The 21,141-nt window shown below is 41.9% G+C and overlaps 4 protein-coding genes across 4 annotated transcripts; 1 reads left to right on the top strand and 3 right to left on the bottom strand.

The window, feature by feature from the left end:
- Window positions 1-172: 172 nt before the first annotated feature.
- On the bottom strand, window positions 173-3,234 carry LOC133149204 (proton-coupled zinc antiporter SLC30A2-like). Its single transcript, XM_061271821.1, has 9 exons — window positions 2,939-3,234; window positions 2,134-2,291; window positions 1,894-2,040; window positions 1,635-1,788; window positions 1,398-1,558; window positions 1,096-1,208; window positions 887-992; window positions 681-815; window positions 173-615 (listed from the first exon to the last, which is right to left on the bottom strand). The coding sequence occupies exons 1-9, from the start codon at window positions 3,019-3,021 to the stop codon at window positions 470-472; spliced, it is 1,203 nt and encodes a 400-aa protein (XP_061127805.1). The 5' UTR covers window positions 3,022-3,234; the 3' UTR covers window positions 173-469.
- Window positions 3,235-8,270: 5,036 nt separating this feature from the next.
- Window positions 8,271-9,773, bottom strand: LOC133149207 (rRNA-processing protein UTP23 homolog). Its single transcript, XM_061271824.1, has 3 exons — window positions 9,426-9,773; window positions 9,174-9,348; window positions 8,271-9,108 (listed from the first exon to the last, which is right to left on the bottom strand). The coding sequence occupies exons 1-3, from the start codon at window positions 9,611-9,613 to the stop codon at window positions 8,695-8,697; spliced, it is 777 nt and encodes a 258-aa protein (XP_061127808.1). The 5' UTR covers window positions 9,614-9,773; the 3' UTR covers window positions 8,271-8,694.
- A 216-nt stretch (window positions 9,774-9,989) lies between these two features.
- Window positions 9,990-13,657, top strand: LOC133149208 (E3 ubiquitin-protein ligase RNF5-like). Its single transcript, XM_061271825.1, has 6 exons — window positions 9,990-10,335; window positions 11,639-11,657; window positions 12,166-12,278; window positions 12,357-12,414; window positions 12,509-12,620; window positions 12,730-13,657. Exons 1-6 carry the CDS (start codon window positions 10,133-10,135, stop codon window positions 12,840-12,842), a joined length of 618 nt encoding a protein of 205 aa, XP_061127809.1. The 5' UTR covers window positions 9,990-10,132; the 3' UTR covers window positions 12,843-13,657.
- A 113-nt stretch (window positions 13,658-13,770) lies between these two features.
- On the bottom strand, window positions 13,771-20,984 carry LOC133149201 (choline transporter-like protein 4). The gene is made up of 22 exons (XM_061271817.1): window positions 20,742-20,984; window positions 18,827-18,875; window positions 18,625-18,698; window positions 18,092-18,170; window positions 17,893-17,992; window positions 17,665-17,796; window positions 17,512-17,572; window positions 17,270-17,390; window positions 16,780-16,863; window positions 16,608-16,720; window positions 16,353-16,475; window positions 16,132-16,231; window positions 15,948-16,040; window positions 15,774-15,876; window positions 15,412-15,671; window positions 15,239-15,333; window positions 15,049-15,152; window positions 14,888-14,961; window positions 14,733-14,803; window positions 14,541-14,635; window positions 14,379-14,463; window positions 13,771-14,278 (listed from the first exon to the last, which is right to left on the bottom strand). Exons 1-22 carry the CDS (start codon window positions 20,779-20,781, stop codon window positions 14,169-14,171), a joined length of 2,166 nt encoding a protein of 721 aa, XP_061127801.1. The 5' UTR covers window positions 20,782-20,984; the 3' UTR covers window positions 13,771-14,168.
- Between the last annotated feature and the right edge of the window lie 157 nt (window positions 20,985-21,141).

Genomic DNA, 21,141 nt, shown 5'->3' with positions numbered 1-21,141 from the left:
TTGTAAATTAAAGGGCTTCAGCATTACGGTAAAGACCTCAAAAGCCGTGTTTACGTTAACTACGGTAACAGCGCCATGCTGTGGTTGACAAAGAATCATTCAGCTACAATCCACTTCATAAAGAGGATTTTTTTTTTGCATTGTAATAAATGTCTGCCCTTAGCAATATACATCATTTTTATCAATTCATTTATTGAACATTTTATCTTAATATATAATTTAGAGTGGCGGTGAAAACATGACTTGACAAAGTATTTAAAAACAGCTTCTCATCATACAGTACTTACCATTTTATCGATTACAAGGACAGGTACAATAGAATAACACCTAAAACAGAAACTTTTTTAAAAAAAAAATACATAAAACAAACGCAGAGAGGTACACTTAGATTCGAAAATATGCGGTCTCTCTTAGCATTGTAATTTTTGACGTATTGCAGAAGCATCAAAAGTCATAGTAGAAAAGCGTTCTACATCTTTGGGTCTTCACACAAGGTGCAACCAGGTTTCAAGTCAGCCTGTCGTTCCATTTGGATGGTGACCGAATGGAACTTATAAGAGGCGTAACAGGCCTGCGTCATCTCTCGCAGAACCGTCTGAGCGTCCACAGATTCATCTGTGGAGAGAAGGTTGGAAAGATCCTCTCTACTCATACGAAAATAGGGATTTCCTGCTGCTCACCTATAGCCACATGGGCAGACAGCACAGCCTGGTTGACGGTGAGGGCCCAGATGTGAAGGTTGTGGACCGCCGTGACCCCTTTCACTGCCAGCAGACCATCCCTGACCTCGCCATACCTGACCCCCGCTGGGGCACCTGACACACAGATTTTATTTTAACACATGGGCAAAAACATTGGACACGTTCCGAATGACAGACAAGCTCACCTTCCATCAAGACAATCAGAATATCTCTCAGGATAGCAAAGGTGGTGCATAAAACTAAGATGGAGAACAGGAATGTGCAGATAGGGTCCGCTATCTTGTATTCTGGCTGAAATGTAACAAAAACATAATTGTTAACTCCTCAACTGCTCCAGGATGGCATCAAAGCGCTACTTTTATCTAAATGTCTTCTTATGTGCGCCGCTCCTCACCTTGAAGAAGATGATGATGGCGCTGACAAGCACGCTGAGGCTCTGGAGAAGATCTCCCACGACGTGCACAAACGCTGCACGCACACTGGCGTTGGCCTGCTGCATTCGAACCCCTGACATATATATTTACAGTCTGGCATTAATTCCATTTCATAGTTTGTTTAGCGCTAAAGCAATATTTTTTTGGAATGGGGGCTCCTCCCTGCTCCCCGCTCCCCCAGGGGATGGGTTAAATGCAGAGGAGATATTTCACCACACCCAGATGTGTGTGTGATGATAATTGGGACGTAATCAAAACATACCGTGATTGTCTCCACTCTGCTCTAGGTCGACACGATTGTCAGTGGAATGGCTGTGATTGGAAATCTGGGAGTCTCCTTTGCTTTTTCTGTGACTGTGGCCATGTGAAGAAAGCCCTCCATGACTGTGCCCATGGTTAGACTGATGTAGGGTGAAGGCCATACTGGTCAAAAAAACACACAGGGACCATTGAGTAAATACATATTGGGAAATGAAAGCAGTTTGTGGCATCTCCTCACATGATATTGGCCAGAACAGCGCAGCCGGATGTAATGAGCATGACGGTGCCCTCGATAGTGTAATCGTCGCTGATGAGGCGTTCCACGGCCAAATAAACCAACACTCCTGTTACCAGCCAGATGGTGAACACTGACAGCAATGCACCCAGGATTTCTGCAAGGAGGAAGGAAGAAGAAGAATAGACCACCAGGAAGTTAGAAAAGAGGAACTGAGTGAAAACTGTCTAGGAAAAAAATTAATTGTACGTAGGCGCTTTACCTGCACGGTGCCAGCCATAGCTGAGTTTGTGCGTCGGCGGTCTGGAGGAGAGCCAAAGGGACAACAGGCTGATGATGAAGCTGGTGAAGTCCACAAGCAGATGTGCGGCGTCGGTCATCACTGCAAGGCTTCCTGCAAAATATCCCCCTGCGGGGAAAAATTTAAAAAAATGCAGAAAACATATTTAGTGAAATTAGACATCAATATGAGAAATGGTATTAATTAGAAATCGCGACTCACCGAGGATTTCACCTATCATGAAAATCAGGCAGACGACAGACACCACGTACAACCTCTTGCTGGCGACTTTCTTCTCTCTCGCACGGTCTTCCTGCGCGTGGCTGTTGTCATGGCAATGTTTGACACCATCAAGGACACCTTGATTCAGTTCCTGTAGGCTGTGAGTGATGTGTGTAGAAATGGAATTGAGACAACATCATTATGTTCTATTCAGCTCTGACTTATGTTTAAAAATGGCACAGCAACACACAATATTCATAGCATATATTATTTATCCTCTGCAAAGAACAGCAAATATTCATCTTTGTATTATGCTGCCCCCAAGTGGCCAGGGGGCGCACAGCAGAATAAGAAGCACAACGTGCATGGAAGGAGAAATTGTGATCTTAAAAAATATTTTAAATATCTTTTGTTATGGAAAGTGCAATTGCAGTGTTGTGAAATTGGGAAAAGCAAAGTTGTGGAAAGTGTATGAAATATATATATATATAAAACTAAGTCTCATGACCATGCAGTGCGCACAGCTCGTTTGCTAGAAGCGAATTGGGAGAGAGAGATCCTCCACTTCACACGTTCTCACAGTTGACTGAATGAAAATGTCCCGTTTGCACACTGCTAATCCTACTGGGTTTGGGTACCGTGTGGAAAAAAGGAAGAACTAAACAAAAAGTAGACTAACAAGAGCTCAATTCACTCACACAATATAAAAATATATTTATTAACATTTTCTGCAAAACTTTGTAGGATTTAATACTTCAATTAAGCCCATTTTATGACTGAATTTTAAAAATTTTAAACTTCTTACCTTCCCGTATTACTGTAGTTACTTTTATGCTTGTCATCAGAAAGCAGATGAAACTTCTCAGGATCCTTATTAGATTTAAACATGACGCGCAGGAGAACGTCACAGCTGAAGGGAATCCCTCACAATTGAAAAGTACAAAAAAAAAAAAGCACCCAAAGACTACTAAATTGAAAAGTAAATAAAAAGTGGACAGTCAGAAAACTTTGCTGAGTAATTCTAAAATGCTGAAACTCTTCTCGGAGCACTGTTGTCCTTCCTTGCTTTGGAGTTGATTGAACGTCATTACCGTGCAGCCAGTGTGCAAACAGCCAAAATTCACGATTCATCCTCCAAGCCTTGTGACCTGGGCACCGTGCGCAAAAAAAAAAAAAAAAAAAAAAAACAATACTGGCACTTGTGCCTTAAATGAACTATAACTGTACTACCCAATTATTCCACAGGGTGGCGACAACACAACGTTAAAGTCAACAATCAGTGCATTTGTACCGGTGAAAAAGCATTAAGCAAAATTGACTGTGACCTTTGACTTTTCCCATTAGAGTTAATATATACATATATCCTGCATTACATTGTGCTGAAATGACGTTTGTACCTTTTGAGATACTAAAAAAAGGCAAAAACAAGTGACTAAAATAACCTTCAGTAGGTTATTTTAGTCAATACAGTGGACACTTAAAAGTCGGCTTGTCTTGGCAAGCGGTTGTGCATGTGCATGTGGGTTGCCAGGGGATGCAAGAAGCAGCAAAATGGCCCCCGACAAGTTAGTCACACATGACTGTTCACACTTAATAAACGTGAACGCTGCTTTATAAATCCAAAGTCTCACGCTGCTAGATAGGCAAATGAAAGTGTATGCAAAAAAAAAAACATTTTATACATCACAACAGTCTCCTTTAGTTAAGATGCTGGTTGCCTTGGCAACCTCCTCTATCTCTATGCTAATTACCATTGAGTGTCTGATCCCCCCCCCAAAAATAAAAAATGGTAAACAACTACAGGTCAGACTTTGACACAATGCACTGACGTCAGAACGCCACCGTCACGTTCACGCTCCAATGATTCTAGTCCGCTTTGCCAAGATGGGTGGTGGTGATGTTTGAGGGACGGGCCGGGCCGGGCCGGGCGGCAGGAAAGAGGAGGGCGGAGGAAGGCGAGAAAGTGCCCCATAAGTGCCAAGGAGCACATAACAGGAACCAGACGAGGCTCCAAAGCCAATTAACGACTGACCCAGTAGGACCAGGACAAGGAAGTTGCTGTCTTAAAGCTAACATGATGGAAGGGGTTCTAACCAGACTGCGGGACTTCTCCTGCAAGGCCACCACCTTTGACACTTGCACGCCCGCAGGAGCGTGCAGGGATCCCCGAAGCAGAACTGAGCACCCCAGGAAAGGATTTGCATCCGGAGAGGAAAACAAGCTGGACATCGAGAGCGCGCTGGCCTGGCTACGAAGGGAACTGGTAAGACTGGAAATTGTGCAAATTGATTAGAAGAATCTAGAAACTTCATGATAAATTGTGTCTCTGTACCAGTGAGCATGAATGGAAACGGATTCATCCCACTGATGGAAGGAAGGATATTTACTCTGTCAAGCTCTTTTGTGTCACAGAGTTCACAGTCAAACTCCAGTAAATCCCCAGGAGTCAACTTCAAGGCATTTATCTCCTCACAAAATGGCCACTGGAGTGCCTTGGTTTCCCAGTTTGTTCCTAAGATACATCCGAGTCACGCCGTTAAATACCCCCCCCCACCCCAAGTTTTCGGACATTCCTGTGTGTGTTTGCAAGTCCTAAATCGACGAGTGTGTCTGTTTGGAGTGTGAGCTTCATTCACACTTGTCATGGGAACTGAAAGGCCCGCGTGATGTCACAGAAACAAACTCAACCGTATCGACCAAGCCGCTAGTGACCGAGCGTCCTATGACCAAAGTTCCGACCTATTTGTATGCCAACCTGCCCCTCACACACACACACACACACACACACACACACACACACACACGGGATGTTTGTTCCACATCATTGTTGAAGCAAACACACTGCAGGGAGTCCAGCTGACAATCTGAATAGAAGCCCGCCAGCTCATTGGCGTCATCAACTCAATGAAAGGACAGTTGGCGTTTCTTCTCCCCGTTTTTCCGATTGCACACAAAAGCTCGCGTTTTCAACCACGGCCCGCTCTTCAAGCTGCTGCTGTAATTAGCAGAGAAAAGAAAAGCAGATCAGCTTTTTTTTTTTTTTTAGGACATTCCTTGCTCTTATAGAACTCATAGTTGGCAGGATTCGGAATGTCTTATTTGACAAAGGCAGCAATCACACAGTTTCTCATTTAAAAAAAAAAAAAAAAGGGCAGAAGGAGAACTGGCAAAAGAAGAATTTACATTTGAAAGAAAGCAGTGCCCGGATAAAGCGGCGGTTTTATTTTGAACGGGCCTACACAGTTCGACAAGTCTGAACGACGAGAAACATAGAAGAAATTCAATGCAAATTTTAACATTTTAAAGTGTAACATTAATAAAAAAAAAAAACATCTCTGCTTGTTAAATAAAAAAGACGATGCACACTGTGCACAGATGGAGATGCGATCACAAGATCAAGCACTGATCCGGCAGCTGATGGAGCTTCACTCCGGCATCCAGGAGCTCAAGCAGGAGCTGTCCGAAGAAGAGGAGGAGGAGGAGGAAGACGAGGAAGGCCTCTCCTGGGACTCTGAGAGCGAACAAGGGAGCGTCTACTCCAGCTCAGGGGAAGAGGAGACTTTGCTCTTTCCCCTCCCTAAGACACCTTGGTGTTTTTACTCCACTGCTTTGGCCAGGAAATCTTCCAACAGGAGAAGTTCTGTGCCTTGAAAGCTCAAAGAACTCCTTCATGGTTTTCATGTTTGCAAAAATAGGAATGAAACTCTGCCTCATTATGAATCGGAATGTGTATTGACCTAAAGGCAAGCAAGCCTTTGTGTAACTTTTGGAAGACAAATATACTTTGACGACAATAATAGTCCCTTCTGGAATAAATGATTTATAGCTCTCAATACCTCTGGCTGAGTCGTAAAATATTTAGACAGCAAAAAACTTTTATGTCCGTTAATGGATGAATGTAAAAAGGTTACATCGCTACGGGCCGTTAGCGCTGAAAGCTCGCTGACCTTACACGACTTTAACGGCGTCGGCGCGGCATTTGTTAGTACAACGCCGCAATAAAACAATTGTGACAGGATAAAATTGGGTCTGGTCTTTGTTCATTTTGGTTCCTGAGAACTTTATTAAAGTGAGGGGAAGAATTGCATTTACACAATTTCTAAAAGAATGACACATGGACGTATTTATTATTGTCAAGCTTCTAGATTTATTTTCAAAAGATGATAGGGACAATAAAGACAACGAGAGCAAGAGAGATTTTTTTTTTTGTCATACTACCAAAGTGTCTTGTCTCATTACTTTAAGGGAGTAAAATGAAAGCACATTTTGGTATAAGTGCAAAACATCATGCAAAAATTTGATTTTTTTTTTCTTACCCTGCTTAATTTGTATGTAATTGGCGTAAAAAAAAATTTCAACAGATTAATAATGATTTAAGTGTTTAACGCCTCAGAATTGTGCACGTTTACGGAGAGCCGTTCCCACTTGGATTTATTGCCGATAGTCCCCTGCGTCTTCCAGAGCGCCAAAACTCTCCCTCCTCAGTCTTTGGATCTCGCTGTTGAGCCCCAGAAGTGTTTGAGCCAGCTGGAGGTCCTGCGAACGCATCTCCAACTGCAGATAGGGAAGCAACTCACTGAGGTACACTTGCTGTATTGTATTATCTATTTTGATGATCTAATACAAAATAATATTTGCAGCATGAGCATATTAAAGTAGTAAATGCGCAGTCCCAAAATGTTTAAAGTCTTTGGCAACATCTTTGTGTTTCAATTGAAATGACTTGAATGTTACATTTCGACAGAAAAACGATGCTTTGTCGCCGTCTTGTGGCCATAACAGGTATTGCTCTTCAAGACGCATAATAGAAATTTTTTTTTGTCTGTTTTGAGTTACCATAATTTACATTTGACCTGATGCAGTGCATTGCAAACATGAATGTTCTAGGTAAATAAATAAAAACACAATTAAATATGTTTTGCAGTCAACTAAAATTATTTTTTTTAGTAATACATCTGCCTAATAAATCATCTGCCTCCTTTGGTCTACTACTGCAGTTTTTGAGATGGTGTACAGCCATTGCGAGAACTTACCAGCTCAGATCTCAGCCAAGTGATGGCTCCGTCAATTTGGGCCCTCCTCAGCTCTTCATTGGCTTCACGATTCCTGCTGATGCTGAGCCGCCTGGCGCGGACGGTGTCCGCCGGATCGTCTCGAGATTCCCCACTCGTCCTGAAGGCGTCAATCAGTTTGTTCTTGATGTTCTCCAAGACCATGGTGGACAAGGTGTCCTCGCTGTGGCTCTCACGGTTCATGCTGGGAGTTGGAGGACTTACGTGGGATGCTGAGCCTCATGCGTTGCACTTTCCAGGCCGCTCGTTCAAACTTTCTCCAGAGCTCCTCGTTGGATGTTTCTGTCTTCTTCTCCTTCAAGGCTCGCTCTGCCCGCCTCGTGTGGAGCTGCCTTGTTTTGTCATTGTTACTATGGAGAAACACCCCTCCTCCCTTGGGTAGCCCTAATAAGAATGGTAGATCTTGGACAAAGACTATTGTTGCTTCCAATAAGAAGTGAAAAGACCCCCCCCCCCCCTTCTTCCCATCCTAACCTAAGCCACCACACCCTCCCCCACGTTTTTTTTTTTTTTGGTTCTCATTCAATGCCGCCCCCATACAACTCAACTGTGAGAAAGGGGTTCTCTTTTGGTCGGCCTGATGTACAGCGCCCAGCAAATGCATCAAAGCCCCCCGTGGACGTGGCGGCCGCTTCGCTGCCTAAATAAGACCTGCTTGTCAAGCTTAAAGGACGGACAGGTCGGGCGAGGAGCGAAACACTGCTTCAGTGTTAGCCCGTTCCCCAGCACAAAGGCCAACCTACAGTGAAATACAACCAGGGCCTTTGTGGTCCAAGTCCATTCCCAGTGGGCTATGTGGGATGGTTTTTGGCAGCTGTGAGCACTTTTTTCCTCTGACTTTTTCTCTAGAGATGAGCCAGGGTTCTAACTTACGGGGCTTTTTATACGGAGTAGAAAGAAGACAGCACAATCAGTCAGCGGTACAATTGGATTTTTCCTGGTCGTCATTCCTCACTTTGTTGCTTTTGGTAATGAGTCATGTGACACAACATAGCTGTGCGAGAAAAAGATGTATGAGGAAACTAGGCAAATATATAGTGAAACGATTTGACGTGTACCCCCTAATGATTTGCAAAGGGATGGAAAAGTTTATTTCTGATGGCTTTTTGAAATTTCCCATGGGATGTTACAGCACATTTCATCATACCGACAACACCAGGAACTTAAAATATATTTTCTTCACCTCAGTTAAATTGATAACACTGCGTTGGCCACAGGCTGAATGGATAAATATAAAGAAGCCTACTGTATTAAACTACAAATCTTTTCCAGATTTCTTCAGGCTTTGAAAGAAAATTGTAAAGGCAAGTTAAAGTTTTATCTTTCTAAATGCAGTAGTAACTTCAATACAGCGCCTCTGCTGCCCTCTAGCGGTACGATTGTGTAGGAACGCAACTTTTGCAGCAGCTCCGACTATTTTCTTTCCACTCACACATAATGGTTGTAAAAAGTTCACAAAATTTACCGTAGTAACCAAACATTTGTTGATTCAATTTGATTCCGATTTTTTAGCCAAAGGTGCGGCAGCATGATTCTCACCTTGTATTTTACGTTTCTTGTGTTTGCTCCGAGTTCTTTTCTGACCTGGCTCAATTTTTTTAAGCGGCGGTGTCGGCCCCTTCTTCTTCTTCTTTTTCTTCAGGCAGCTCAGGGGGTTCGGGTTGTGCGGTTTCCTTTTCCTCTTGGTCCCCCGTCTGTCTCCGTCCTTTTTAGTAATGCCCTGTTCTTCTTTCAGGCTGCGAAGGCTCTGCTGCTCCACCGGGCTCACCAGCTGGCCCATCTGGATGGCCTGAACCCGGTCCAGCGACGACTGGCTGGGTTTTTCAAGCACCATGGTGTTTTGGATGATGTAGAGAAGAGGGGCGCCTGGGATCTTTTGGAGACCTGTTGTCAGCTTGTAGTCCTGCACAACAAACACATTTAAGGATTTTTAAATGAACTCCAATGCGCCATTACATTACACATTACCTGTGTGGCAACAAAGTAGTGATGCGGGTTTGTGCCCTCCAGCATAGAAAGCAGGCACTTCGATGCAGGAACTGGACTCTTCATATGCTCACATTTCCTCACTTGATACCTCTGCAAAATAATTCTGGCCCCAACAAGCTCTTTCCCCAGAGTTTCCAGTTCTTTTAGAGCGCAGCTTGGGACACACAAATGTATGTTTAAATAGTGTTATTTCCTCCGACATTGATTATATAAAGAAAGCAGTATACTCACTTGGTGGTGCAAAGATGTACCTCGCCCATAAGATACTTTGGCATTTGTTCTTTGATTTGAATCTTGTTCTTTAATGCCGCTTGACAGAAAGTTCCGTCAATAAGAACCTGATACGGTTCCCGAAAGTTGAAATTGTATTTGTAAAAAGATAACGTTTTCTTGGCTATTTTCTGTCGCTTAATCTTCATGACGGCTGATTGAATTGATGCAAAAGGTTTCCCTGAATCTTAAATTGTAGGATTATGAATGAGAACGTTGTAGTTTGACGCTATCGGTGAACGCGAAAAGATAAATGTTACATTTTGCAGCGTGAGCTCACGCGACATGCAATGTGTTTACTTCCGCGGACTCCGTTGGGAAACAATAAGCAGAGCAAAGGTTCCGGTCATTGTGGCTCCGGACATTCATTTGTTGTTGCATTTCATTATTCACAACATGAAAAGATAGAATGCTTATTATTCAACATTTTTATTATTGTATTGTTTTGCATTAATTTGTTGGTTTCCGACGATTGTCAAGTGATTAATCGCTTTGTTTTTATCGGAAACACAAGGGCGCATTCCGGAAGTGCGTCAGATGTACGGCTCGAGTAAAGTGTCAGCCGTCGACAGAGTCGCTTGTGATTCACAGCCAAACGTTAGTCTTGATCGGGCATTTGTGTTGACAGGTTGACGCGTAACCCCTTTTCTCTTGCACCCCCACCTACTATGGCAGCCACCGACCCCCGGTTGTCGAGTGACGGCGGACCGACCAGCAGAGGAGGGTACCCAGGTGGGGAGAGCCGCAAAGACCGCGACGGATCGGGCGGTGGTAACGGGGAAGACGACCGGGACCGAGGCAATTTCGAGTGCAACATTTGTTTCGACACTGCTAAGGATGCTGTCATCAGTATGTGCGGCCACTTGTTCTGGTACGGACCGAGCGAGAAGGGCTTTTCGGGATTGGGCGTGCCGATTGCTGTAAAATGATCAAATGTGACCTGTCGTGCGGCCTTTATTTACCTCTGTTTTAATGCCCCCTATCTACGATTTACTGATCATTACTAATCAAAGGTGTGTGTCCTTCACTTGACTTCATAAAACGTAAACATGCCTTTCTACATTGTGCCTTATGCTGACCTTGTATATTTTGACATAAATGGCTGACTTGCTGCTTGTAACACATTAACTAGCTTTCTCAGTTTGTGCAGATCAATGATGATTAAAGTTCTCGTTACTCACGGAACAAAACACAAACTTGTGTTATTAGTGCAAACTGGTTAAGGGTCAGGTTTAGAATGTGATTATGACCAATACTTACTATTTGGTAGCCAAAACGTGCATTGAATATTCATAACATATCGCACTTAACTAGAGGGAGTGCAAGGCATCTATCAGGCCTTTATTTGTACAAATATATTTTTATCACACTTGTGATCATTAGTTTAGTTGCCATGCTTCCCCACCAACCAGCCCCCTTGCCTTTGGCCTCCCCTAGGACCTCCAGACTTTGTAATATGATGCAACAATCAGTAAGGCAGCAGAGTGATGACATCAGTTCACCTGTTGCAACTTTCCATAGGAGTTGCCATAAAGCTCTCAGAATGATGCAGTGCAGGTCTACTTACAGCAAAATATGCAAATAGTGAACCCACTTTTAACTGGAAAAATATTAATGGGGGGGGGAATGGCATTGGGATTATTTTCAAAGATTTTTTGCCATACAATGTAGTCTTAAATAACCCTAAAATTGTATTTGCCAAATGACCCGCATACCCCGCTTGGATTAATCTGTTCCACTCTGGTGTCATGTGACATCACATGGGCGCCTGCGGCATGAATTTATGACAGCCCGAATCTTGCAGTAGAGATAAACATCGATAAACATTTGTTCAGTTGCGTGCATATTCCGAAAGAATGCCAGCTATCTGGTAGCTGCTGTTACACAAATACTACTTTGTGTGAGTGTGCATCTTTGTCCCTTTGTGTGTATCTCTCTGTGTGTTTGTCGTGCTCTCAGCTAGGTCTTTGTGTCATTCAGTCCCAAACTATGCCAAATAGAACATCTAAAAAGATAAATGCCGTGTACAAGAGGGGTTAAATATTTACAAAGCACATATTTTAGGTTGTGTTAGTGAAGCTAATTTAATTTCTCATCATTCAGGTCGGTTTACATGCAGAGCGTAAAAATATTTGTCCTACAAATTAATAATTGTACCTTTTCTCTTTTTCCAGCTGGCCCTGTCTCCATCAAGTAAGTTGACCATCATTAACTTTGCTGAGTACTTTATGGAAATAAGATCAAACAGTATTTTCTTTTTAAATTGATGAGTTTCAAATTCTGGTCCTAACTATCTAATGATGGTGCTGATCCGAGTTTAATGGTCATTACACTTGCGTGTGATGGTACTTGGAAATCGGCACACGTAAGGTGACTTAGTCCAGCTTAAACATACTAATGCCTTTAATGCTTCTGGTTACGCTTCTTTCTGTGTGGCACACTTGAGCTGGATTTACACCGCATGGTTTAAGTGACACACATTACGCTTTCAGCCATTTGAATGCAAATGACAAACCAACACGTCGAGAATAAAAAAATGAAATGACTTGCTTACGTTTTTAATCCTCTGCAAAGAAGGACTATATACTGCCCCCAAGTGGCTAAGGTGCGCACACCAGAAGGAGCAGCACAATGTGTGTTGAACTGAAGCAAAAATGTGGCAAGACTGACCATATTTCTTTCCTCCTGCTGCTCTGTTTAGTGGTTGGAGACGAGGCCTAGCAGACCACAGTGTCCTGTGTGTAAAGCCGGTATCAGCAGAGACAAGGTCATCCCACTGTATGGACGAGGGAGCTCCAGTCAGGAGGACCCTCGGTGCGCCCTTTGACCGTCAGACTGTGTGAAGGCCTGACGGTGTTCTTACGAGTGACTATTTGTGTTGGACTTTATTAGGTTGAAAACTCCCCCACGGCCTCAAGGACAGAGAACCGAACCAGAAAGCAGAGGCGGGGTGAGTCTGTTTTCATTACATTGACAAAAGTTGATTTCATGCACATTTCGCTCGTTTACCTTTCACTTAATCCCAAGTGACGTGTGCTTTTCAGATGTTCCAGGGTTTCAGCGACACCAGTTTCCACATGTCGTTTGGCATCGGCGCTTTTCCCTTCGGCTTCTTCACGACCGTCTTCAACGGCAACGACCTTTTTCACAGAGCAGGTAGAGTCGTTAATAAACGATCTATTTTATTAATGTGCATGTCGGATTGATTGTAATTTAACTTTGTTGTACCTATTTCCCCGCATCCCCCTCCCTCGTTTCTTTCCAGACCAATACCCAGGTGATGCCCAAGGCAACGGCGGTGACGGAAATCACAATTGGCAAGATTGCCTCTTCCTGTTCGTGGCCGTTTTCTTTTTCTTCTGGCTGCTAAGCGTGTGACAAAGAGGACGAATGGCGAAGACGGACGGACAGAGGGGAAGGGATGGGTCACTTAACCTGAGCCACATACACTCATGTTTCTTTTCGTCTTCTTCTTGGGAAGAGCAGTTGTTCACAAGAAGCTTCCAATCTGCCTTTTGTTAATAGTGAAAAGCAGCTGTTGAATTACACTGTACAAATAATCAGTCTGTCTTTAGGGGGTCAGAAGAAGACAGTATTACGTGGTCAGGGGGACCAGGCTATGTCAAGTGAGAGTAATTCACCCCTCTACCTGTTTCTTGAGGCCCAGGACAGTGATGGAAGAGGACTGACTCCATTGGTTACCATAACAACCTTTTTCTTGCCTTTAAAAGGCCAAAGAGTAGCAGTCATTAGGTGTGTGTCGATATATTTGTCTTAAAGATGACTGCCAGTGCACTGTGATGCCATTTCAACCTGTCCTCATTTGTTCCAAAATGGGTTTCTTCTACCAAAGCTTCCCAAAATAAGAGTAGAAAAAGCGAAATCTCAATGAACCACATTGGGAAAATGATTTCGGGCAGACAGGCAGCAGTTAAGTGAACTGTGCATCGTAAACCATAAACCACATCCTGTATGTCAGAGCGAGTGATCCATTTGTATAAAGATTTGTAAATGTTTTTTTCTTGTTCTTTTAAATTCACTTGTAGCAAATGCACTGATAACCAGAATGCTTTTTCTAAATTTTGCCACGCAACATTGACACATTTTCTGCCAGTGTGTACCAATAAAAAAATAGGAGCTTGGCTAATGTGAGACTAAGCAAGACATTAAAATTTCTATCGAGGCAGCCACAATGTTTTGTGTCTTAATATATAGTCGAACTCTGAACACAACCCATTTTGCTTGCTCATGAGATCCAAAATCGACCCTAATGCAATGTGTTGAAAAATTAAGTGGGCTGGCACAATTTAGATTTTTTTTTTTTGACACAAAACTTTTTTAATACAAATGAACAATATTTACGCAGTCAAGCGTATTTATAAAACTATCAAAAAATATTCTATTAAAAGAAATGATGGTCCTTTGTATAATATTGGCAACAGGGAAAATATTCCTAAGGCTAACACAACCGTTTTTCTGAGCCAACTTGCATGAACAATAGATGCAGTCAATCAAGAAAACCCGCATCAACGGGCTCAATCTTTTGAACATTTCGGTCAAAAACATTAACATTTCAACTTTGAAAAAGAATTCAAACGTGCAAAATCAGCATTTTGGGGGGTAAACACCCCAATCATCGGCCCCTCCAGACCCCCGGGCTACTTTTCAGTGTTTTTGCCATTCTCATCCCCGTGACTAACATTATCACTTCTTTTTTTGGGGGATCTTGTTGGATTTGTTCAAAATCTTCATGAGATTTTTGGACATGAAGTATGGCTTCTCCAGAGAGCCATCATTGCGTTCCAAGTCTTCCACTGTGAAGAGTTTGGTGCAAAGTTAAAATATTTATCACACTGGTTTGAATAAAAAAAGAAAAACAATCTTAGAATTGAAGCCTTGTTATTGTGTACTCACAGAAGCAGAGGAAGAGTGTGTCGACACACATGCTGTACACACTGAAGAATCCGTGAGCGATGAGGTAGCTACCAAACACTACCGTCTATGAAGGTCATTTGGAGAAACAACATTAAATGACTTAGTCGTTCACATGGGACGATGAAATCAACAAAGTCATACAATGATTGGCGTCCAGTAGTAGTTGAGGGTTTCTGACTGCGCTGTGCTGTGCGGAAGAGGAATTCGGCCAGAGAAGAAGAAGAAGGCCAATACGCCTGCAAGAAAAAGTTTGGTATTACCATTTTGCTCAATAGGGATGCTTTAGATTTATTTTTTTTAATTCAAAATGTGCAAAAAAAAATATATACGCACCTACTCCGCCCACTACGAGGAATTTCCCAAAGAACAGCAACAGGTCGGTCACTTTATCGAGTATGACGGCTCTGTGAGGAACAATTATACATTGCTGTATTAGACTTTTAAGATTCATAAGTGAATAGAAGTTTTATTATAAACTGTAATTTTACCTTATTATGTTTCTCATGATCAGAAAGAAAGCATTCTTGGCTGAGGTACAGAAGTTTTTTCCATAAACAGCAATCTGTGGAAAAGCACAAGTACTGCATTACAAAAAAAAACTTTTAAATAATACATATATTTAACAATAAGATAAATATAGTGTGCTTACCATGATGTATGCATTTCTATTGAGAAACTTGATGCACTTCTCCAGGCACCAGAAACAGCACTTCATGCAGCACAGAATAAAACGTGCAACGGGGTTCTGAGCCGCTGGGTGGTGACAAAAACATCAGTGGGCTTTTTAAAAACGATATACATTGACACTACAGTAGCTCATTAGACGAGAGAGGCCTTACCTCTGGTTTTGTGGTCAATGTATTCGAGGAGGCTTCTTATAACCTGCACCAAGGTCAGGATCAAAGCACCAAATGCCAAAGAGCCAACATGGTACCTGAAATTATTTATGCTACCTTAAGAAAATGGATATGAAAAGTTTAAGAATCATTTTGCAATACAAACATGGACTTACCTTAGTGTGCGCACAAAGGCACTGCACACGGGCAACATGGGGATGTCGTCGGGTTTTTTGTAAGCCCAGTAGTAGGCGGCAAAGGCACCAGCCAGGGTGCACTGGCCCAGAGCGATGACAAAGTTGATGCACCAGAGAAAGGCCACCACATTGTAGATCTGAAGGTTGAAAAGGTTCCTCTGGAAGAGCCCCTCGGTGTTGTAATTGACAAAGATGCACGCAGCCGAAGGGCAGGTTGGGTAATCGGATGCGTTGAAGGACTAAAGCGGTGAGGGAATGGAAAAAAAAAAAAAGCAAGAGGCCGCATTCAAACTCATTTGCAGGGCTGAAAAACCTACCGAGAGTATATTGATTGATCTGACCTGAGGGTCGCAGTCCACGGTGCCGTTGATGCGCTGGCACTCACTTATACTGGAGTTGAGAGCCACCACTTTGTAGGATGCTCCTCCCGAAGTGGCTAAATACCTGTATCCATTAGCTCAGGAGACCAAACAAATGGAGTCGTCCGTATCTACGTGCTCACAATGAAAGGATACAACGCAGTGCTACCCCAGTAGGCCACGCAAACCAAGAGGAGAACAAATGTCAACAGAGGATAGAACAAGGTGCTCATCATTTGACCGATGGCCCTGTGGAAGGAAGAGCGCCTGGTGTTTAGAAGAACACGCCCGATATAGAAAAAAATAAACATCTAAGAAATTGCATCACACCACAACTTACTTGCTGGACTCTTGGATGAGCGCAATGGCGATGACGATTCTGTTTCGGAGGAAGATGAGGAGTAAGATCAGGATGGCTTCCACCACAGAGAGGATGATCACTGTGGAGGCAACAAAAGGAACAGGACAACGAAGAAAAACACACAAGATGACAGCATTAAAATAATGGAAGATAAAAATGCCTTATTCTTATTTTCAGAAAATGTCGCTGAGTAAACTCACAGAAAGCTAACCAAGTTTCTTGCACTTTTAGGTAAAAGCTGAAGTTGGTGGTGAAACCAATGTCGGTAATGGAAGCAGAGAGGTTCTTGTAGTTCGCATACTCCCAGTAGCAGTGCCAAATCCCTGAAAAGAAAAAATCACACAATGCTTCAAAAACATGCTGTACACACCCAAAGTGAATCAAAAAAATGCTGTGATTTCTAAACTTTCTATTTCAAGTGGAATTAATAGATGCAAAGTCGAGTTCAGAATCACCATATGCCCCGGTGCAGAGGACAGCTGCAATCAGGACCCACACCATCACGCCAGCAGTAAATCTCAGCAGGAGCAGGAACAACAGACTGAGCACCATGGCTATTGCCAGACCACTGTAGAAAAATTGTACTGAGTATTCGTCAACAGGTGGAAGAGTAAGACATCAACTCACGCGAGGATCCAGGGCCATGATGACGCAAAATCCTCAAAGATCCTGACCCCTATGTCCCTGGCGCTGAAGCTGTTCAATATGTCCCTGGATCAAGGCAAAAAGAAGTTAGTTGGCAACTATTCACTAAGCATGCTAGTAGCTCCTAAATTGGTGCAGTGGTAAAGAAAAATGCACAATTGCAAGGCACAGAATTCAAATCCATCACAGGAATGTCTAATATAAATATCTAATAATGGCATCCAAACCAAGACTGAACACATGCGAGAAAAAATAAAACTGTAATATATATAAATATTATATCACACTGCTGATTCATGCAGACTGACTAGAACCAGACGCTATTCGAAGGTTGGACACACTTACGAGGCAACCAACCCTGTGCTGGTGATGAGGACAACAAGTGGATTACTAAAGTGGGTCTGCTTTTATTTTGATATGTAACAGTGTTTAGTGGTCTTTTTTAAGGCACTATTCTATTTATTAGCTTTACCCCGTGCCGTTCTTGATAAGGCTGGTCGTTTCGTTGACAGACGTTGGCAAGCCTGGAATGTTGGAAAAATCCGGTGGCATGCTCCCAAGCAATTGGAGATCAGGCAAACACCTTCCAATAACTGCAAAGTGGAGAAAACAATCAAAATGATTTATTGTCTTTTTTTTTTTCCATATTTGAAAAAAATAAATCCAGCGGAAACTCAGAAGTCAAACAGTCCGTTTCATTGAACTTGCACTCACCGGAGGTTGTGGGAATAGTATAGAAAGGACACAGATCCTTTTCCACAATCTCTTTAACAGTCTAAAAATAAAATGATTCAGTTAAGATTTAAGTCCTGGCAACATAAATTAGTCATACAGAAGATATATTATACAATCTGTATTCTAACTTACCATGCGAGTGTCTGACAGGTTTAAAGACGGTGCACAGAGGCTTTGTGTGAAAACATTTGCAGGCTTTGCAGTTGGAGCGAAGTCTAACGGACCCACGAAGGTGAATTCAGTCGGGCACTTTTCCACACATATCTGGTGGTGGATGGGGCGGCATGATTACGGGCGGAGAAAGGCAACAAGTATAGCAAAGAAAAAAAAAAAAGTTAGTCCATGTGCAAAGCATTCTACCTGTGTGGTTGGACATTGCAACCCGTTGAGAGCTGCTGCCATCACATTCACTCCCGTTGCACATTTGAGAATGTCAAAGTAAAATAGCGCGGGTCGGTTTCTGAGAAAGAAGACGGAAAGGGGAAAATATGAACTGACTTAACATCGACGGATTAATATATGGTATATTTTGTAATCCGTGTAGGTGAAAGTTCATCACATGTTTGGTCCGGTGCCACAGAACCATCCGGTTGAGTTTTTTGGGAAGAGAACTTGCCGGGGATCTCCGTAGAGCCATGCTGAGAAAAGGAAGGGCGCACACAAAAAAATGAAACCAAATGATGGCTAAAGATAGACTAAGTCCACATTCTAACATTTTGAAAACAAGGAGTGCCACAAAAGATTGTCATGGGCTGTAGAAAAATAGACTTGGACAACATCCAATGATGTATTTTAATAAGGTCCTATTGAGCTGGCTGCACACAGACTTCATGTTGACTTAAGATAAGGAAGTGGGTGCTGTGTGTTGGAATGAGTTTCATGACCAAACTGGTCATCATTTAACAAGCTCAATACTTCTATTCTATTGTTTCTTGTAAAGAGGAAGTCATTGTGAGGTTTAATCTACATACTGTCCCTACAAAGCACTGTTGCCATTTATTTGAATGCAGCTACAAAGGTAAATGAACAAACCCTGATGTGCTTACTTGTGTGGTGTTGAACGTTTGCGTACGTTTGTCTGGTTAAGCTTACCTAAAATCCCAACTGCGATGTAGCCAAGGATGACCAACATAAACAAAACGCAGCAGATTATGTCAGTGCACCCTCTGGGGAGAAAACCAGGAAGGCAAAACGTCTTAGTGAGCCAAGTGGACTTTGCACAGAAATGTGTTGTCGTCATGAAGAAGGGAAAAAAATAAAAAATAAAAAAATGCAGCAGGAAATTGAAGCTCACCTCTTCCTTATGGGTCCATTAAAGGAGGGGTCATACTGGACAGGTTCACCTAGACAAAAGAAAAGACAAGGAAATGGATTTATATTCTATATTTTTTGTATTTTAATGGTTGTTTCGAGCACATTTGATTTTTTAAATATTTATTTTGTGTTTTAGTTACTGTAAATTTGCAATCAGCGCAAAAACACATCTAAAAAAGTTAATGAATGATCAATTGTACACTACTTGTATGACTTGGTAACTTACAAGTGCTGTAAAATATTTAAGTATAGGGTGGTGGTGTTGCTGGTGGAAAAATGTTTCCTGGAACAAAAAAATGACTAACCAGGAAATTACTACATTACAAGGAAGATGTGTTAAAAAAAACACAGACTGCAACACATCATTTGAATGTGTTTTGAATTTGCAATGTTGTTGACTGGTACATTAAGCTTTCAGAGGACTCCAGCTGGACAAAGTGGGATCAAACTCGAAAACCTTGACGATAAAAAAAAGAAATTCTTGCAAAAAATATGCCTTAAATGTCAAACTGGCTTGTAACACACATTATTAGTAGAGCAGTAAACAAATTAAAATATTTAAGCATTGCATGACCAGGTAATAAAGATTTTACGATGGCAACAGTTTGGTCATCCAAGTATTAAGCAATGTCAATAACAAATGTTTTGAAATCAAAACAAATCAGAGAGCAAATCAGGCTCTCGGATTTTGTTCCACTTTATTGTTAATATTCCAAAAAAGGGAAAAATACATCCCACGGTGGGATATATATATATTGGGATTCCCAGCGCTCAAGAGTTCATCCTCAGAGAGTAAATAGTGACAACAAAGGAACCTGTTCATCAGCCTCTTGCTATGACACAAGTGTCACATTTCGCAATGCAACTCGTAAAAAGTTCCAGGGTAATTCCATTTAAAGATGTTTTATAACGTTTTTATAGCGTTGGCTCATATGGAAGAGAAAATGGGGTCAGGGGGAATAGCATTCCGAGTTATCTGATGACTCAGCTTCTCTGTGCAACCAGGGCAACATAATCATAAAATGTCAAATCGCTCACTTCCTGGTTATAGATCTAACTCCAAATGATTCTCATTTAGATTATGCATCGGCCTTACGCAAGATGAAAAAGGAAAGAGACCATTCAGAACATGAATTTATTTCTTTAAGTGTTAAAACCTAGTAACTCGTAGTAACCTCTATTGTTTTCGTACTAATCACACATCCACATACAACGAATCAGACATTTTGTTATTGTTTAATAAAAGGTCATAAACAACAAATAATCACACAAACATCTCCCGAGGCGTTTTTGTATTTTATTCCAATATATGAAATGAAATATAATCTGTATTTACCTGCAAGGAGGGTTTATTTACTATTGCCTTGTTAAACCTCCCATTCTGTCAATACACTTGTGGTTCCATCAATAGAGAAGCAAAAGTGTTTAAAGTCCCGTACAAACCTTTTGTAAATCTGCATCGTCAGAATGAAGGAATGTTTTCTCAGGCAAAAAAACCCCGATGATTATTAATGAATATAAATAGTTTATAACCCATATTTTTGATATAGTAACTTATGTTTTATACATACTATTACACAGACAAAATAAACACAGCTATACTAGAATACTTTATAGCTTATCTATTACATCTATTACTACAATTATGACTTCAGTAGTGCAATGAAATAATTAAATGTATTTTGGTTTGGCGTAAAAACGGAACAGCGTCGTAAACCGAGGAATACGTGTACTGTGATTAGAAGATACAAATTAGCATAACAATTATACTGGGAAATGTTTAACACCCGCTTATTCAAACGTAAAAGTAAAGACTTTTTGTATTTAGTTCCGTTTAAGTGAAGTACAAGAAAAAGTCTCCCGAGGTAACGGGTGATGGCGACTTGGCAACTCACCGAACTCCGATTCCGGATTTGTCTGCGTTTTCTTGCCCATTTTCCACCTTGACCCCCACCTCGTCTTCCTCGGCTTGTCGCTTACAACTCACTTTATTTTAAGTAAGTCAAAAAGCCCGAAGGAAAGGGTAGAACAAAAGATTTTAAGAAGGAACAGTCGAGTGAATCTTTTCCCAGCGGACAGTTGTTACTATGCAGTGACGGACGCGCACCTGTGTTGGAAAGTGAACCGGAAGTGTCCAGGTGCACGCGCGTTTACAAAGGCCGTAAAATACAAACCTAAGTTTAGTTTTTGATCGTTTTTTCTCAATAGTCCTTTATTGGTGGCATTTCGTCGTGTGTTATTGTGAAAAATTATATTTTGGAACATCGTATTCACCTTCCGTTTTAAACAATGGAT

The sequence above is a fragment of the Syngnathus typhle genome, unplaced genomic scaffold (assembly GCF_033458585.1).
Source record: "Syngnathus typhle isolate RoL2023-S1 ecotype Sweden unplaced genomic scaffold, RoL_Styp_1.0 HiC_scaffold_280, whole genome shotgun sequence".
In the NCBI taxonomy this organism is placed as follows: Eukaryota; Metazoa; Chordata; class Actinopteri; order Syngnathiformes; family Syngnathidae; genus Syngnathus; species Syngnathus typhle.
Note: the sequence above shows the minus strand (reverse complement) of the source record. Positions and strands in the feature narration are given on the sequence as shown.

What these genes read in the sequence shown, in the direction of transcription:
- LOC133149207 (XM_061271824.1), bottom strand. Translation starts at nt 9,613, where the DNA reads ATGAAGATTAAGCGACAGAAAATAGCCAAGAAAACGTTATCTTTTTAC. An exon ending in GTACATCTTTGCACCACCAA is followed by an intron (nt 9,349 to 9,425) that starts GTGAGTATACTG and finishes GTGTGTCCCAAG; the next exon opens with CTGCGCTCTAAAAGAACTGG. An exon ending in ACTACTTTGTTGCCACACAG is followed by an intron (nt 9,109 to 9,173) that starts GTAATGTGTAAT and finishes TTTGTTGTGCAG; the next exon opens with GACTACAAGCTGACAACAGG.
- LOC133149201 (XM_061271817.1), bottom strand. Translation starts at nt 20,781, where the DNA reads ATGGGCAAGAAAACGCAGACAAATCCGGAATCGGAGTTCG. An exon ending in CATCGCAGTTGGGATTTTAG is followed by an intron (nt 18,171 to 18,624) that starts GTAAGCTTAACC and finishes TCCTTTTCTCAG; the next exon opens with CATGGCTCTACGGAGATCCC. An exon ending in CATTGACCACAAAACCAGAG is followed by an intron (nt 15,153 to 15,238) that starts GTAAGGCCTCTC and finishes GTCACCACCCAG; the next exon opens with CGGCTCAGAACCCCGTTGCA.
- LOC133149208 (XM_061271825.1), top strand. Translation starts at nt 10,133, where the DNA reads ATGGCAGCCACCGACCCCCGGTTGTCGAGTGACGGCGGACCGACCAGC. An exon ending in TCCAGTCAGGAGGACCCTCG is followed by an intron (nt 12,279 to 12,356) that starts GTGCGCCCTTTG and finishes GGACTTTATTAG; the next exon opens with GTTGAAAACTCCCCCACGGC. An exon ending in CGACCTTTTTCACAGAGCAG is followed by an intron (nt 12,621 to 12,729) that starts GTAGAGTCGTTA and finishes GTTTCTTTCCAG; the next exon opens with ACCAATACCCAGGTGATGCC.
- LOC133149204 (XM_061271821.1), bottom strand. Translation starts at nt 3,021, where the DNA reads ATGTTTAAATCTAATAAGGATCCTGAGAAGTTTCATCTGCTTTCTGAT. An exon ending in GCAGAGTGGAGACAATCACG is followed by an intron (nt 1,209 to 1,397) that starts GTATGTTTTGAT and finishes TATATATGTCAG; the next exon opens with GGGTTCGAATGCAGCAGGCC. An exon ending in CCATCATCATCTTCTTCAAG is followed by an intron (nt 993 to 1,095) that starts GTGAGGAGCGGC and finishes GTTACATTTCAG; the next exon opens with CCAGAATACAAGATAGCGGA.